Raw genomic sequence first — 17,729 nt, forward strand, 5'->3', positions numbered from 1 at the left:
TAATAATTTTTTGCCATTCTTCTTCTCTTACTGGTCTGTTGTTCTGTGGGAGCAGGGATCAAGCAGGGTGATTAGACTTTATTGATGACATCGCGTTATGTCGCTTGAAGATCATTTCGAATGAAGGGTTTGGATATAACCAGGAGATGCCAGGCAGATAACTGGAAAGACCGGACATTTTCAACTCCTGATGATAGTTATACAGCACCTTTTTGTTAGCTTTTCCCCCCCAAAAATGTAAGATATATTTTGGGAAATAATTACTGGAGGTCCAGACCACATTGGCCTCATAGCTGGCTACGGCCATGACAATAACGCACATCGCCCGACAAGAACACATACTATTAACAAATAGACGCCCTCATACACACACACACACACACCAGAAACAGAAGCTTCTCTCTGAGAGCCCAGACAGACGTGTGGTGTTAGAGGTGGTGTTAGGTAAGCGGGTGGGGACCCACCGTGGCGTTGCGCTCCACATGCATGCGTATCCTCTCCACCTCGTCCAGCCTGACGCGGGGGAAAATGGAGGAGTCGGCCCCCTTACAGAAGAGCAGCGTGTCCCCTGAGAACAAACGCACGAGCGCACACACAGACATGAACGCACAAGCACACAGACAGACAGACAGACAGACAGACAGACACGCACGCACACGCACGCACGCACGCAGACACGCGCAGACACACACGCAGACGCACACACGTTAGAGCGAGGGATCATCACAGGACAGTGGGTCAAAGCAGTTCAACACCGTAGACACAGACTCACCTGATCTGGATCTGACTATCACACTCATACGCCTCCTCACAGGGTCAAAGTTCAACACGTGAAGCAGCTCGTATCTGCGAACGAGAGATCACCAGGCGTCACCTTAAACCAACAGATACCTTCCAATAGGGGAGGGGAGGGTGAGGGGAGGTGGGCTGAGGTGAGGGGAGAGGAGGCGAGGTGAAGGACACGCTATCGCTCATTAACCCAAACAAAGCCCGTTTATTAACCCCAACCCTCTAACTTGTCGACTTACACTTCCACATCGTTGTTCCTGTTCATGATCCTCATGTTCTTGCTCTCCAAACCCAGGAATGTAAAACCGTACCTGCGGGTGGCGACAAAGAGACAGGAAAGAATGAGGAGCGCCGCTCTTCCACGTTACATTCGAACAGAACATTCGGCAGAATGAATTGGATATGACTAGGTTAAGTGACAGAAGTGACTGAAAGTCGGATGCCCGTCTACTGGGGTGAAACGGGTCACAAATGTGTTCATGGATCCAGGCTGTTGTCCACCTTACTCACTTCATGGCCCCTTTGACCAGCGCCACCTCGTCAGGGGAGGAGGCGATGAAGCCCCTCTGCTCCTCCGGGTGGACCACCTCTCCGTCGGGACCCACCAGGCCGTCCGCCTGGTCCCCCGGCCCGTCGGCCGGTGGGGGGCCCGTGGGCTCCTTGATCTGCACCGTGTGGCACAGGCACAGAGCCCGCAGGAACAACTCTTCCTTCTCCTGAGGACACACACACACACACACACAAATATTTAGATTTATATTATATTAACAAAGTACTAATCACACACAAGCCCGGACAGACAGACGGATAGAGACGGACGGACAGACAGACAGACAGACACAGACAGACAGAGACAGACAGATAGACAGAGACAGACAGACAGAGACAGACAGACAGGCATACAGGCATACAGACAGACAGAGAGAGACAGACAGACAGACAGACACAGAAACAGACAGACACAGACAGACAGACATAGACAGACATAGACAGACACAGACAGACACAGACAGAGACACAGAAACAGACACAGAAACAGACAGAGACACAGACAGACAGAGACACAGAAACAGACAGAGACACAGAGACAGACAGAGACACAGAGACAGACAGAGACACAGAGACAGACAGAGACACAGAGACACAGAGACACAGTGACAGACAGACAGACAGACAGACAGACTCACCCTCCCAGCCTTCTGCTGCAGCTTGCTGACAGGCCCGTCGGTGACACAGAACCCGTCCAGCTCGGTCCCTGAGTCGCGGTACTTGTACTGGAAGCCGTCGATGCAGCACTCGATGAACTCCATGTTGTTCTGGGTGAGCGTGCCCGTCTTGTCCGTGAACACGTACTCCACCTGCAGGCGGCGGGGTGAAACTGCAGCGTCAAGACACACACACTTCCCGAGGCCGTAAAAAAAAAAACTCACACTCGCGCAATTAAAAACGGGCGCGAACAATAAGGCAGGGGGGACGATTAGGTTAATCCGTGACAGAATTCAACCGCATAAATCAGTTTAACGAACCGTCGTCTTTTTAATTTACGGTAAGTAATCACCTGGCGAACCGCCCGTGACTGATGGACAGACAGCGCTGTTTGAATTGTAGGTGCGGTAAATAAACAGGAGATGACGGTGTGGGAGGCGTACAGCCAATGGAACCCAATTAAGACCACTTTAGATTGTGAACTCACAGCCGTTTAGTTCGTTTGCGGTACGGTCGTGCCATCCGTTAATGACGAGGTCACCTCTCCCGTCACAAACAAACCCGTTGCCCTGCTTTTAAACACGTCACTTCTACCCTACTCTGAAGTACTCGCTGACCTGACACCGTCAGAGGTTTTTTAGAGGTAAAAGTAAGGAACTCACTATCTGATTAGTGAGTTCCATACAGAGAGACACGGACAGAGAGACAGAGACACGGATAGAGAGACGGACGGACAGAGAGACAGAGGGACAGAGAGACAGACGGACAGACAGACAGAGAAACAGAGAGACGGACAGAGAGACAGACAGACGGACAGAGACAGACAGATGGACAGACAGACAGACAGACAGTGCAGGGCTAAGCTGTGTCTCTCTGTCCAAACTCACTAATCAGTGGTTCCTCCAAAGGGAGACAGGAGGGAAGGACTCAGGCTTGTTTTAAAGTGTTCAAAGTGGCTCAAAGTGAGAAGGAGCACCGTTCTATATGGTTGTGAACCGCGTCTCAGAGTCTCTGAGTTCCATACAGAGAGACACGGACAGAGAGACAGAGACACGGACAGAGAGACAGAGACACGGACAGAGAGACAGACGGACAGAGAGACGGACAGAGAGACAGACAGACGGACAGAGAGACAGACAGACGGACAGAGAGACACGGACAGAGAGACAGACAGACGGACAGAGAGACACGGACAGACAGACAGACAGTGCAGGGCTAAGCTGTGTCTCTCTGTCCAAACTCACTAATCAGTGGAGACAGGAGGGAAGGCCTCAGGCTTGTTTTAAAGTGTTCAAAGTGGCTCAAAGTGAGAAGGAGCACCGTTCTATATGGTTGTGAACCACGTCTCACCTGGCCCAGCTCCTCGTTGAGGTCAGACGTGTTGACCAGTGCCCCCTCCTGGATCTCGGGGTCGTAGAAGTCCTTGTCCCAGGCAATGAAGAAGGAGCCCAGGAACTTCTGCATCTCCACCGTCACGTACATGGACACGGGGATGATGAAGTTGAAGAGCACCATGAAGGACAGGAAGTCTGTGAACATCTTCAGGTACTGGGGACACACACACACGCGGGGGTGGGGGGGGGGGGGTGGATGGCATTAAAACAGTGTTCAGTATCCACGGTTGAATCAGGAAATGAGGCATCAGTCAGAATTAATGAATGTTTTTATTTGCCATGCAATCTACTTGTCAATCAACTGTTGGAATATGGTATTTTTTTTGCTCTAGGCACAGGGTCAGCCATAGTCGGCGCCCCTGGAGCAATTAGGGGTTAAGTGCCTTGCCCAACGACACATGCAGCTCCCTCCTGAGGCGGGGATCGAACAGGGACCTTCCGATTGCTAGCCGGCCTCTCTAACCTCTAGGGCTAACCGCCACCCCCCACACACACATTTGTAAACGTCCAGGGCTAAGCTGTGTTTGTGTCTCACTGTCTCACTAAACGGTGCCCAGCGGTGTGTGACCAGGTGTCCGTTGGTGCCTGGATTGGAGCCCCTCTCACCAGGTAGGTGTCCTTCTCCTTCTGGGTCTTCTGGTTGTACCAGGGCTCGTCCTGGCCGGGCCTGCTCTGCCACACGTACTTCAGCGTGGTGCACACCAGCGCCTTGCTCACCAGGATGGACAGGTACACCAACAGGAAGGCGTTGATGGACCTGAGAACCAGAGGAGAAGAAGCCTGATGGAACCATCTGACAGCACCACTCTCACCACGGGTAACAACTACTTCCATATATATATATATATATATATATATGTTACTGTACATGTGGGAAAACGGTACATGTGGGAAAACTAGGGTTAGGGTTAGGTGCTAGGGTGCTACGGTTAAGGTTAGGGTTAGGATTAGGGTTAGACATGCCAGCATGTACCAAGTGGACGTAGCACCTAACCCTAATCCTAGTTTTCCCACATGTACCGTATTCCCACATGTGTATATATATATATATATATATATATATATATATATATATATATCACTAGTGTTATCTATATCATCCCAAAACTCAAATAATAAGCCTACAAAGTGTCAAAACTTTTTTTTGTTTTCATTCTCCCTCCTTACTTCTCCACCGCAGAGCGCTTCTGGGACTTCCCCTGGTAGTTCAGAGCCATCTTGGTCTCCATGCCTGAGTATACTGCCACTCCTGGTGGGGAGGGGGAAGGAGAGGGGAGAGGGTCAGGACATGAACGGGAGTACTCATCACATACCACACATCACATACCACAGACGGGAGTACACATCATCACATACCAACCAGCACTTCAAACACACAACTGCAATGGGGGGGGGGGGGTGGTAAGGACATGGAGGGGAGTCCTCATCGCATACCACACATACCAACCAGCACTTCAAACACACAACTGCAATAAAAAAATGTTTAAAAAGTGTATTTTTTAACCCACCATAGATCTTCTCAGTGTTCTTCAACGTAGCGCCTTTCAGGAGCAGGTTTTCCGGACCCAAAGACCTGGAGGGGAAAAAGCAACGCGCAGCCAGAACAAAGCAGTCAAATCAAAGTCAAATCAGCTCGTCACACCGCAGGCGTCGCCCCGCTCCCGCCGCCCCCCCCCGCTCCTGTTGGCGTCCCTGGCAGCGACGCTGGCAACCGACTGGCAACGCCTCCCGGCGATGGATGACTGCAATCAGGGTTAGAGTCTGGCCTCCTCAGACGCTCTTGAGAAAGGACACGGCGACACGTCTTTTTATAAGACCATTACAAAGCGGTCGATGACTGAACGCTTCCCGAAGGCCGCCCGGGCCTGAACCGGAGCCAGGGCCCGGCTCTGCTTTAATGCTTGTTTGCAGTTATGGATCAATGCGATAATGATCTAATGGTGATGCAGAGGGAAAATACACAGTGCTTAAGCGACTGTGCTTTTTATTTCTTGTTTTAGCTGAGGCGAGTGAGGGGAGAGGAGGGTGGGGAGGGGGGAGGAGGGAGGGGGGGGGGGTTGGCGGAGGAGCGTGCTCACCTTACAGCGGGGTCCTGGTCGTTCCTGTAGATGTGCATGCGCCCCACAAACCTGTACAACACACGGGGTAAACATCCATGTAAGCGTGGCGACACAACCCGATAGAAGCCACGTTCTAGATCAGTACCTCCTCACCACACAGTCTCACATAGGACGGATTCCTAAAAGCCATTAAAACTATGTCAACCAAATAAGTATTTTTCACAACGGCAGTTTGTAATGGTGGTATTTGTAATACTAATTGTTGGTTAAATATTTAATCATTTGATGACGTTGTATTAAACATAGTCAACAATGACAATAAACAATGACAATAAAGTTGAATCTAATCACATCACATCTTATACATGCTCTATGTTAAACATGGTGTTGGACGACTGCTTACAGCAGCTTGTGACCTGAGTCACCCTGCGCCAGGTACACATGATAACTGCTAAACAACGCCAGGTTTGAAGCTGGAGGAGGGAAGGAACAGACACCCGGAGGCCTTACACCCTGCCCTAGACCCAGCTGACCCTAGGAGACCACCCAGCTGACCCTAGACCACCCAGCTGACCCTAGGAGACCACCCTGCTGACTCTAGGAGACCACCCTGGTGACCCTAGGAGACCACCCTGGTGACCCTAGGAGACCACCCTGCTGACCCTAGGAGACCACCGTGGTGACCCTAGGAGACCACCCAGCTGACCCTAGGAGACCACCCTGGTGACCCTAGGAGACCACCCTGCTGACTCTAGGAGACCACCCTGGTGACCCTAGGAGACCACCCTGGTGACCCTAGGAGACCACCCTGGTGACCCTAGGAGACGAGGGTGTAGGAGGGGACTACGAGTTGCTCACCATAAGAGACAGTAAACATGGGAAAGCCCCGGCCCTGAAGAGAACAGTGGGACGGGGCTAGAAAGATGGATGGTAACCTGGTATTGGGGCCTTGTGTTTGGCAGAGACAACTGGCCTGATTGATTGCAATCAGAATAAACAACAGTTAAGACAAATATTGTGCATGTGGTAAACCCCTACACTTTCCACCGCACAGTACAGTACTCTCTCCCGATTTAAAATTAGAATAAATCTAAATATAGATTTTAAAATATACGGTATTAAAAGGAGACAGCAGGCTAAAAGTAAGTACTTTTTTTTCTCGGCTTCAGTGTCAGAAACAGAAAACACTTACTGAGCACATCAATGCAGAGACTGGATAATTACTTCTTCCACCCTGTCGGATTTTTTTTACTGAGGAACCGAGGCAGTATCTGGCTCCTCCTCGGTTCCTCAACATCTGAAAACATCCCTCTGACGTGTGTGGCCCCCCCCCCCCCCCCGCCCCCGTTGCAATTACCACTCCTGAACTATAGGTGGGGCCATAGCCCTTGCTCTGGAGACGGGGTGGGTAGAGTAGCAGAAAACGACAGGGCACCGATTTGTCTCAGCAGCTTTCTCGGGCCAAAGCCCGGCTGTGTGAACTTTCCCTTGGTTTCATGGGGAGTTTCATTGGGCCAATCAGGCTAAACTCACGGCAGTCAAATATGTCAGCGAGCGAGCATAACTCCTGCAACACGTCCTGCCAACAAGCTCTCCACTTTAGAATGACAGTGTTGCCATTAAAACAGAATGGGGACATTTTGGAATGGGCGATTTAGTACACCCCTACTCAGAACTAATGACACCCCTACTCAGGACTGATGACATGCACATGCTGCTGGAGGTCTGGGTCTCTGCTGGACACGTGAGGCTTACTTGTAGAGGTCGGGCTGGGGCTGCTCGCACTCGATGGTTCCGCTGAGAGACTCCAGGTCCCTGCCTGTGTCTGGCACCGTGTAGTGTGTCTGAGGAGACGGAGGGAGAGGGAGAGAGAGAGAGAGAGAGGAGAGAGTGAGAGGGGGAGAAAGAGAGTGAGAGAGAGTGAGAGTGAGTGCTGACTATTCCAGGTCAGCCAAAACTGTGTCTGACAAAACACACGCTCGCACACACAGAGACACAGACCCGCGCACACACAGAGACACAGACACACACACACACACACACACACACACACACACACACACACAGACACAGACACACACACACATGCACATACGGTAGAATCCCCAGACCAGAGGTGCCCCTGGCTGCCACCACCGAGCGGCGGCGTTACCTTGTGGTTGGACTCTCCGTCCAGGCTGGCCGTGGTGACGAAGCAGGTGTCGTCCTCTCGGCTGGACTGCAGCAGGATCAGGTCACAGGGGAAGGTCTCGTCCTCCACCACCTCCACCACGTCGCCCACCTGCACCGCCGCCGTGGAAAACACACACACACACACAACAGGTGGCATCATCCGTCTCACCCTGCTGGACCGCGACACAGGACGCGTCGATGACCACTTCCTCCATAGAACACACTACTGCAGGGGTTACCGTACGGTAGGAGACAAAATGGCAGCACACACACACACACACACTCTCTCTGCCCCCCGCCCCCCGCCCCCCCCCCCCCCCCCCCCCCAAACCAACCCACTAGAACATGCCAAGTCGCCGTGTAGCTACGCCCGCGGCCAGGCCTCCCTAAGGGGACGTGTGTTTCTGAAAGGTACCTTGATCTTCTCGCTCTCCTTGCGCGCTCTCCGGCCGTCCTCCAGCACGGTCACCAGGTACTTGTTCACCTCGTTGTCGGCCTTGTGCCTGAGCCAGTCCTCGTAGCCCTGAGAGAGGGGGGAGGGGGGGGGGGGGGAGAGGTGGATGGGACCGGGTAGAGGGTAAAAGGGAGCGAGAGGAGGACCCACAAAGAGAGGGCCAAGACATGGTTGAGCCAAAGTGTGGGGGTTATAGAGTAAGAGAGGAGAGAGAGAGAGACAGAGAGAGAGAGAGAGAGAGAGAGAGAGACAGAGAGAGAGAAAGAGAGAGAGACAGAGAGAGAGAAAGAGAGAGGGGACAGAGAAAAGTTAGATGGTGATGCAGAGTGCAAACCATAGCAGAGGGAGGGTGGGGGTGGGTGGGTGGCAGGTGGACAGGGGGGAGGGAGGGAGGGAGGGATGTGGGGGAGACAGAGCGAGACGAGGGGGTCTGTTAGAGAGCGACTGAAGGGCTGCTCACATCACACCCTGACACAGACGCTCCCCTGGTGCGCCGCTTCAAACGGCCGGCCCTATCGGCGTGTCCCATATATTTTTGGAAGGAAGTCCACTCCTTTTATTGTGCATTTTTTCAAAGGCGCTAGCTAGCAGCAGGCCACCCCCGAAAAAGCCAATCCTGAAACAATACATCTAAAGCTGGGACACAGGCTGCGCGGGCCAGAGAGACGCTCCCCAGATAATTCATTCCTACATGAGAAGACTCTCTTTCTCTCTCTCACCATTTTGGTCACGTTCCCAGACAAACTTGCGCAATCCGCATTTTCCCAAGCAAAAGTATGACTTTGGCAATGACGAGAAAAAACCAACCCAATAAAGCATGTCGTCATGTAAACATAAATCGAGGAGGTTTTATCAGAACGTTCGGGAAGCGAGCAGTGAAGCGGTGGTGTGGTTCCTACAGGTTTATGTGGAGGTAGAAACCGGAGGACAGGCTCGTTGTAATGCGGAAAGGAATGAGGAATGGCATCATTCCTGGTGGTATCATTGGTATCATTCCTCATTCCATTACATGCATTGCAGCAGTGTCCTCGTTGACCTCACGAAGCATATCCACTTCTGGTTACGGGGGTAGAGGGGGTCTCTTCTCCTGGTTAAGGGGGTAGAGGGGTGTCTTCTCCTGGTTAAGGGGGTAGAGGGGTGTCTTCTCCTGGTTAAGGGGGTAGAGGGGTGTCTTCTCCTGGTTAAGGGGGTAGAGGGGGTCTCTTCTCCTGGTTAAGGGGGTAGAGGGGGTCTCTTCTCCTGGTTAAGGGGGTAGAGGGGGTCTCTTCTCCTGGTTAAGGGGGTAGAGGGGGTCTCTTCTCCTGGTTAAGGGGGTAGAGGGGGTCTCTTCTCCTGGTTAAGGGGGTATAGGGGGTCTCTTCTCCTGGTTAAGGGGGTAGAGGGGGTCTCTTCTCTTGGTTAAGGGGGTAGAGGGGGTCTCTTCTCCTGGTTAAGGGGGTAGAGGGGTGTCTTCGCCTGGTTAAGGGGGTAGAGGGGGTCTCTTCTCCTGGTTAAGGGGGTAGAGGGGGTCTCTTCTCCTGGTTAAGGGGGTAGAGGGGGTCTCTTCTCCTGGTTAAGGGGGTAGAGGGGGTCTCTTCTCCTGGTTAAGGGGGTAGAGGGGGTCTCTTCTCCTGGTTAAGGGGGTAGAGGGGGTCTCTTCTCTTGGTTAAGGGGGTAGAGGGGGTCTCTTCTCCTGGTTAAGGGGGTAGAGGGGGTGTCTTTGCCTGGTTAAGGGGGTAGAGGGGGTCTCTTTGCCTGGTTAAGGGGGTAGAGGGGGTCTCTTCTCCTGGTTAAGGGGGTAGAGGGGGAATCCTCTCCTGGTTAAGGGGGTAGAGGGGGTCTCTTCTCCTGGTTAAGGGGGTAGAGGGGGTCTCTTCTCCTGGTTAAGGGGGTAGAGGGGGTCTCTTCTCCTGGTTAAGGGGGTAGAAGGTAATCTTCTCCTGGTTAAGGGGGTGTCCTCTGTGGTGAGGATGTGCTTTGTGAGGTCAACAGGACACCACTGCAAGGCTGTTGGTCTCTTACCTGTTTTATGGCCGTGACTGTGATGACGAAGAACAAGGGCAGGCCGCTGGTGACCGGGCTGGTGGGGGTGTCCACTATCACCTGGAGGACAGGACACAAGACAGGACACCACATCGTTATAGTCACATGCACTACTGTCACGTCCGGCTGTCTTATCTTTTTTTACGCCTTTTTTTGATTAGATTAGATAAGATTCAACTTCATCACAGAGTACAAGTACAATACAGCGAAATGCAGTTCAGCATCCAACCATAAGTGCAAAAGGTGATATAAGGGCATGATATGAATAGAACAAGAGGTAGTGATAGATAACTATGTAATATACAGTATGTGCAGAGGTAGTATAAACATCAGTATAGTAGAGGTATAGTTATGAGCTATGTACAGTGAGGTAGTTTATGTGCAGTATCATGTGCAGAAGTATAACAGAAGCTAGGCCTATGTCAGGAGACATGTGCAATGCGCAATATACAGTAGTACAAAGGTAGTAATGTAAACATCAGTAGTGCAAAGGTTATAGAGTGATATCCAACCTCACATTCATTAGTAAGATACTTGAGAAGAAAGTTTCACTACAAATAAACTCCTTTCTCAAAGAAAACAATGTCATGGAGGAATTTCAATCACGCTTTAGAACATATCACAGCACTGAAACAGCTCTTACTAAAATAGTGAGTGATGTCAGAGTAAACTCTGATGCAAATAAGGTCTCAATTCCTATCCTATTAGATCTAGGTGCAGCGTTTGATACGATCGACCATGATATCCTAATCAATCGTCTTGAAGAGTTAGTTGGTCTTTCTGGCAGCGTGTTAAATTGGTTCAGAACATACATTACAGGGAGAAAGTTCTATGTCAAGCTTGGAGATCATGTGCCTGAGAAATATGACAGCGACTTCGGAGTTGCACAAGGGAGCTGCCTTGATCCACTACTATTCTCACTATACATGTTACCACACGGGGACATCATCAGAGAGCACAACGTATGTTTCCACAGTTATGCCGATGACACGCAACTGTACATTTCTGCTGAACCAAATGATACTTCAGCTATAAACTCCATTACGAACTGTCTTCTAGCAATAAATAAATGGATGAGCAATAACTTCTTGAAGCTAAACGAGGACAAAACTGAAGTCCTACTGATCGGCCCTAAAGCAAAAAGGGAAATGCTGTTTAATAATCTGGGGAAACTGACATCATGGATTAAACTGACAGGTCTCAGCGGGTGAAGCTGGGGAAGAGCATTTCCAGCTCCAGGTCCACCAGCACGGGCTCCCCGCAGGGCTGCGTCCTGTCTCCAGCACTATTCTCCCTTTACACCAACAGCTGTGTCTCCCGCCACCCCTCGGTCAAGCTCCTGAAGTTTGCAGACGACACCACCCTGGTGGGCCTCATCTCCGGGGGGGACGAATCTGCCTACAGGGGTGAGATCGAGGGGCTGCAGAGCTGGTGCAGTTTAAACAACCTGGAGCTAAATGCTCTGAAAACAGTGGAGATGGTGGTGGACTTCCGAAGGAAAGCAGCCCTGCCCCCTCCCATCACGCTGGGATGTTCCCCGGTGGCCTCCGGAGTCATGCCGCTTTCTAGGCATGACCATCTCCCGGGACCTAAAGTGGGAGCAGAACACCGAGGCCCTCACAAAGAAGGCCCAGAAGAGGATGTTCTTCCTCCGGCAGCTGAGGAAACTCAGGCTGCCGAGGTCCATGATGGTCCAGTTCTACACGGCCATCATAGAGTCCATCCTCACCCACTCCATCATCACCTGGTTCCCTGCTGCAACGACCAAGGACAAGGCCAAGTTGCAGCGGGTGCTACGTTCAGCAGAGAGGGTGATCGGCTGTCCCTTGCCCTCCCTCAACTCCCTGCATGACACCAGGGCTCTGAGGAGGGCAAGGAAGATCATGGCAGACCCCTTCCACCCCGGCCACGGCCTCCTCACCCTGCTTCCCTCTGGAAGAAGGTTGCGGCTGCCTAAGGCACTGAAGGCCCGCCACAGGCTCAGCTTCTACCCCTCAGCCGCCAGGCTGATAAATGACTCTGGCTTCCCCCTCCCCCCCGCCCCCAAGTCTGCCCAGGACTGAACTGGACTCACTGTAAAAACTCTGCACTGCACTTTATACCGCACTATCCAATGCACTGTTGTCTGTCCTGTGTTGTTGTTGTTGTGTTGTCCTGTTTTTTGACATGTGAAAAAAGTATAAACGCACTTGCTGTGGTGACGAAGCAAATTCCTATATGTGTAATGCATAGTGGCAATAAACTGAATCTGAATCTGAATCTGAATCTGAAACCTGAGGTTACAGGTCTAGGTGTTATTTTCGACTCAGACATAAGCTTCTAGTCCCATATTAACAAGGTGATGAAAACATAATTCTTCCACCTTAGAAACATTGCTAAAGTAAGACCACTTTTAAACCAAAAAGATGCAGAAAAACGGATTCATGCCTTTGTTTCAAGCCGGCTTGATTACTGTAACACACTTTTTACTGGCCTTCCTAAAAAAACTACTGCAAGACTTCAGCTCATTCAAAACTCTGCAGCTCGACTTGTAACTAGAACCAAGAGGAGAGAGCACATTACTCCGGTCCTAGCTACTATGCACTGGCTGCCAGTAACATATAGGGTTGATTTTAAGGTCCTCCTCCTTATATACAAAGCCCTTAATGGGCGAGGGCCAAAGTACATTGCTAATTCCCTTGTCAACTATGTGCCCTCAAGAACACTATTGCAGGTTTATTAGAGGTTCCCAGCAACAGTCAGAAGAAGATCGGGAGTGCAGCCTTTGCCAACTATGCCCCAAAGCTTTGGAACACATTACCTTTAGAGATCAGGGAAGCCAGCTCACTAAATATTTTTAAAAGAAAGCTAAAAAACGTACTTCTTCAATATTGCCTTCAACTAGCTCATCTGCACCTGCCTACTGCTCATTTGCCAGCTACTGCACTTTAAATGTTTTATCAACTATCCCTTTTTAAAATGTATTTTTATTGTATTTTCTTTACCTTTTCTTTTTACTGTTTTCCCCTGCTTTTATATTCACGTACATAGAATGACAGATAAAAAGACTAGTTGAGAAAGAGGTGATTGTGCAAGATTGTGCAAAAGAAAGAAACTAATGTTGATACTGAGTAGTTGGATTTTTGGTGCAAGGTCCAGCAGAGACTGAGAACGTACACAGAGACTGAGAACGTACACAGAGACTGAGAACGTACACAGAGACTGAGAACGTCTGAGAACGTACACAGAGACTGAGAACGTACACAGAGACTGAGAACGTACACAGAGACAGAGAACGTACACAGAGACTGAGAACGTACACAGAGACTGAGAACGTACACAAAGACTGAGAACGTACACAAAGACTGAGAACGTACACAGAGACTGAGAGCGTACACAGAGACTGAGAGCGTACACAGAGACTGAGAGCGTACACAGAGACTGAGACGGACCTTTTCCAAAAACAGATGTTTGTGGTGCTGGTGGAAAGCCAGTGAGAAGTACAGAAAGACTGTGTAAGGTAGGGAGATGAAAGGGATATGTAAAGTTAGGTTAATGAGCAGAGGTTGTACATCGTTTCCCTTATTAAAAACACGGCACAATAAAACACCACAATAAAAACCCTCAGCCACAATAAAACAGCCTCTCTTCAAACAAGTGTGCTACAAACTCAGTCTGCCCTGAAGTCCACTCCAAGGACAAGTTCTGACAGCGCGTCTGATCACCCAAAGGTTAGCTCCCCGTAAAGGCAACGATGGAGATGGAGAGCTTTAAATTAACTAGCTTTATATACACAAATAAAATCCAATTAGAAGCCTCTTCTCAAAGTCACAATAATCCCAGAGACTGATACAAACGACAAATGGCGGGGGAACAAAACAAACAGCCACATCACCCATGAAACGCGTCTACACATGGGTAAACCAGGTGGACGGTTCACTGGAGCTCCAAGGGTCAAACAGTTGTCCTGAGGCAACTGATGTGGTGAGGTCAGGATATCCATGAAGCCTTTGAAGGCCTTGGCTCAATAACAGTACCACATAGCTGAGTAAACCACGTTGTTTGCGGTGCAGTGAGTGCAGTGAGAGAGCCGTTCCCAGGGCCATTCCCTAGACCCAGAATAGCATGGGAACAGAGGCAGCGGAGGCAACAGCGGACAAGTTACTACAGAGTCCTAGAGCACATGGAGTGGTGGGTGTGTGTGTGTGTGTGTGTGTGGTAAACTTTCAGAAGGTGGGGCCGCCAGGACCACAGGGTGTAGCGTGTGTGTGTGTGTGTCTGAGTGTGAGTGTGTGTCTGAGTGTGTGTGTGCGCATGTCTGTGGTAAACTTTCAGAAGGCTGGGCTCCCAGGACCACAGGGTGTAGCATGAGTGTGTGTTTCACAGTGCCTCAATCTCCCCCTCCTAGAGCGAGCGAGCAAGCGAGAGAAGAGAGAGAGGGAGAGAGGGAGAGAGAGAGAGAGACGGAGGGAAGGAGGGAACCATTTTGTCCGGAGGCGGGTGGAGGAGGAGGACCCGAGCTGTTTGGACCGCAGGACGTCTAATCAAGTGGACCAGAGACAGAGTCCAGAGTGGTTAATGGCCACGGGGGCTGCTGTGTTTATGCCAGAGCATGAGAGCTGCCCCCCCCCTACGCCCCCCCCCCTCCCCACCCCCAGCCCGCCCCCTTGGCAGCAATACAGAGAGGAGAGAGTGTGGAGCAGGGCAGTGCGTGACTGCGGGGGGCTGTGGAGGTGAGTGTGTGGAGGAATCTGGAGGAGGAAGTGGGGGGGGGGGGGGGGGGGGGGGCGTAGGGGGGACCTTAATGAGCCTGAGAGTGCGTGCGTGCCTGCTCAGGGGGGCCAGGTAATCCCAAACACCCGGCTCAACGACCGGACCACCACCTGACCGGCGCTCGCCGCCCCCAAAAACAAAAAATCAAGAACAGTCCAAAACACGGAGCCATTGTGTGAGAGAGAGTGTGAGAGAGAGTGTGAGAGTGTGTGCGCGCGCCCACTAAAGCTGTCACAAGGCAGATTTCCCCCCCGACTCGCTCCTCGGTCTCCTGCAGCATGCACAGACTCTGGCGCGTGGTGGGGGCTCCCACTGAAGGGGGGGGGGGTTACAGCGCGCACACCGCACACACACACACACACTAATCCACACAGAGCTTACGCGCCGGGCTCAGAAGGACACACGCTCACGTAGAGCGGCTTTTTGGGAATTCTGGCCGCGAAGCCGAACACGCTGTCAGATAGACATCGGGGGGGGGGGGGGGGGGGGGGTTGGAGAGGCCAGGGGGGGGGAGGGGGAGAGATGTTCTCCTCACCTATGATCTGACTGACAATGAGAGAGCGAGCCACCGCTGCCTTACTCCCTCCGTAGCACGGGCTACACTCTGACACAAGCACATGCACGCACAAGCGCGCGCACGCTGCGACCCACCTGAGCTTTACTGTGACTACAATCAACCAAGAGATGAATCAATTTACGGACGGACTACTGCACACGGACCCTCCGGGAGGAACGCAGAATAAGGGGGAACGGGCCTCTGTCAGGGTAGGGTCCAAATAGGAGTCCAACCACCAACACTTCATCATCATCATCATCATCATCATCATCATGACAGTACACAGAAGGCAGGGGGCTCAGCTCCGCGGTCCAGACTCCTCCGCTGGCCCCGTTCCCTTCTTTATTGAATATCTCCCCCCTCCAATCCGATCCAGGCCCTGACCCCTCTCTCCAGGGGAGCGGGTCTACTCAGCAGAAAACATAGAGAGTTCTGACGGTGGTTCGGGCGGAGGGGGGGGTCCGCTGAGGTGATGGATGTTGGAGGGATGGGGAAGGGCGGTGCTGCACATCCAGGGGGGGGAGGGAGGGAGGGAGGGAGGGAGGGTTCCTCTATCTAATAAATTGATCCAGGTCCGTCTAGGCTGCAGAGGCAGGGGCCTGGACGATTAAAGATATTAAGAGAGTGGCTGACAGGAGGAGGAAAATGCTGAGGATGGAGGGAGAGAAAGACAGAGACACAGAGAGAGAGAGAGAGAGAGAGGGGGGGGGGAGGGAGAGAGACAGAGAGAGAGAGGGGGGGGGGAGAAAGGGACAGAGCGAGAGAGACAGAGAAAGACAGAGAGAGAGAGAGAGAGTCCTGTGACACAGTCAGATGCCCGGGCCCAGGCCTGACCACACTGCAGAGAGACTACAGAGACCTTGGACCCTCAGAGTAGCACCCCCACCCTCCTCAGAGTAACATCTCCAGCCTCCTCAGACCCTCAGAGTAACACCTCCACCCTCCTCAGACCCTCAGAGTAACACCTCCACCTCAGACCCGCTGGCCACGTGTCGAGGTGTCCTCGGTCAAGACACTGAACCCCAAATTGCTGGCCGGCGCCTTGCATGGTAGCTTGCCTCCATTGGTGTGAATTTGTGTGCGAACGGGTGAATGAGAGGCCATTGTAAAGCGCTTTGGAATAAGGCGATATGTAAGTGCAGTCCATTTACCATTTACCATACACGGAGCCCCACTCATGTCTCCCGTAGCCTCAGGGAAGGAAGGAGGAGGGAGGGGAGGACGAGGGAAGGGGGGGGGGGAGGCTCTATTTTCTACATTTTTCTACCTCACCTTCTCCCCGATTTCCTACACTCCAGCAGGCTAAAAACCCTCCTGCATTAATCATACCAGCACGGCCCCACACCCACAGACCTGCTGGTCCATCCCTCAGACCTGGACGTCCTGAGTCCTGCACCCCACAAAACAGCCAACCTTCAACAACAACCAAAAAAGTAGGATTGTGTGTGTGTGTGTGTGTGTGTGCGTGCGTGCGTGTGCCCCGTCCTTTAGCTCAGAGCTTACAGCACCTCCGCCACCGCTGGGCTGACGTGTGGCTCCCGCACGTGCAGATCAGAGCAGCGCAGAGCAGAGCAGAGCAGAGCAGAGCAGAGGAGAGGAGAGGAGAGGAGAGCAGAGCCCTACATCTGAACAGGGAAGTATGTCAGTGTGAGCGACAGACAGCCTGTCCCTCAGGTCCCAGGGTGGCGCAGGGGCCCTCTCTCATCTCTCTCTCTCTCTCCCTGCCTCCCTCTTTCTCTCTTTCTCCCCTCTGATCCGCTCCCATTCGATCAGAACCAGGCAAAGGCATGTGGGCTATTAATAGGAGAGTGGTGCTTTTTTATCAGTCAGGGTCTATTTGTGGCTCCTCTCAGAAGTACAGAGGGCTTCCTGGCTGCTGACGTCAGCGGTGCTGCAGAGAGAGAGAGAGGGGGGGGGGGGGGAGAGAGGGAGAGAGAGGTAGAGAGGAAAGGAGGAGAGGATGGGGGGGGGGGGGGGGGGGGGTGTGAGGGTTTGGGTTCTGATGGAGCATTTGCATGAAGCCTCAGGGGGAATTGAAAGGGTTTATTTCTGGCCGTGTGATGTGAGTGGTGCGGATCGTGTGTGTGTGTGTGTGTGTGTGTGTGTGTGTGTGTGTGTGTGTGTGTGCGTGCGAGGACCGTGTCCCTCTCGGTGATATAATAGTGGGCTGCGTGGGGAAACTGGACAGTTAGGATAAGGAGCCCCTCCAGAGCTTAGTGGAGGGCTGCCAGCCTCATGGCAGGCTGGGGTAAACACCGTGAGCAGGCCCAGGGCCCAGGACACACACACACACACACACACACACACTCGCCTTCCCTCCATCC

At 52.1% G+C, this 17,729-nt stretch overlaps 1 protein-coding gene across 1 annotated transcript in view; it reads right to left on the bottom strand.

Moving 5' to 3' along the window:
* Window positions 1-17,729, bottom strand: part of atp11c (ATPase phospholipid transporting 11C (ATP11C blood group)) — a gene marked incomplete at its 5' end in the record, with an annotated part of 70,659 nt that overhangs the window by 18,309 nt on the left and 34,621 nt on the right. Inside the window, 14 exons of the mRNA XM_080526920.1 lie at window positions 465-568; window positions 773-846; window positions 1,029-1,100; window positions 1,300-1,505; window positions 1,977-2,147; window positions 3,346-3,543; window positions 3,996-4,146; window positions 4,557-4,638; window positions 4,898-4,962; window positions 5,468-5,518; window positions 7,205-7,293; window positions 7,602-7,730; window positions 8,037-8,144; window positions 10,077-10,157. Of these exons, the coding sequence (XP_080383046.1) occupies window positions 465-568; window positions 773-846; window positions 1,029-1,100; window positions 1,300-1,505; window positions 1,977-2,147; window positions 3,346-3,543; window positions 3,996-4,146; window positions 4,557-4,638; window positions 4,898-4,962; window positions 5,468-5,518; window positions 7,205-7,293; window positions 7,602-7,730; window positions 8,037-8,144; window positions 10,077-10,157 (1,581 nt within the window). The remainder of the gene's footprint in view (window positions 1-464; window positions 569-772; window positions 847-1,028; window positions 1,101-1,299; window positions 1,506-1,976; window positions 2,148-3,345; window positions 3,544-3,995; window positions 4,147-4,556; window positions 4,639-4,897; window positions 4,963-5,467; window positions 5,519-7,204; window positions 7,294-7,601; window positions 7,731-8,036; window positions 8,145-10,076; window positions 10,158-17,729) is intronic.

Source organism: Nansenia antarctica (genome assembly GCF_963989245.1).
Source record: "Nansenia antarctica genome assembly, chromosome: 3".
NCBI classification, from domain to species: Eukaryota; Metazoa; Chordata; class Actinopteri; order Argentiniformes; family Microstomatidae; genus Nansenia; species Nansenia antarctica.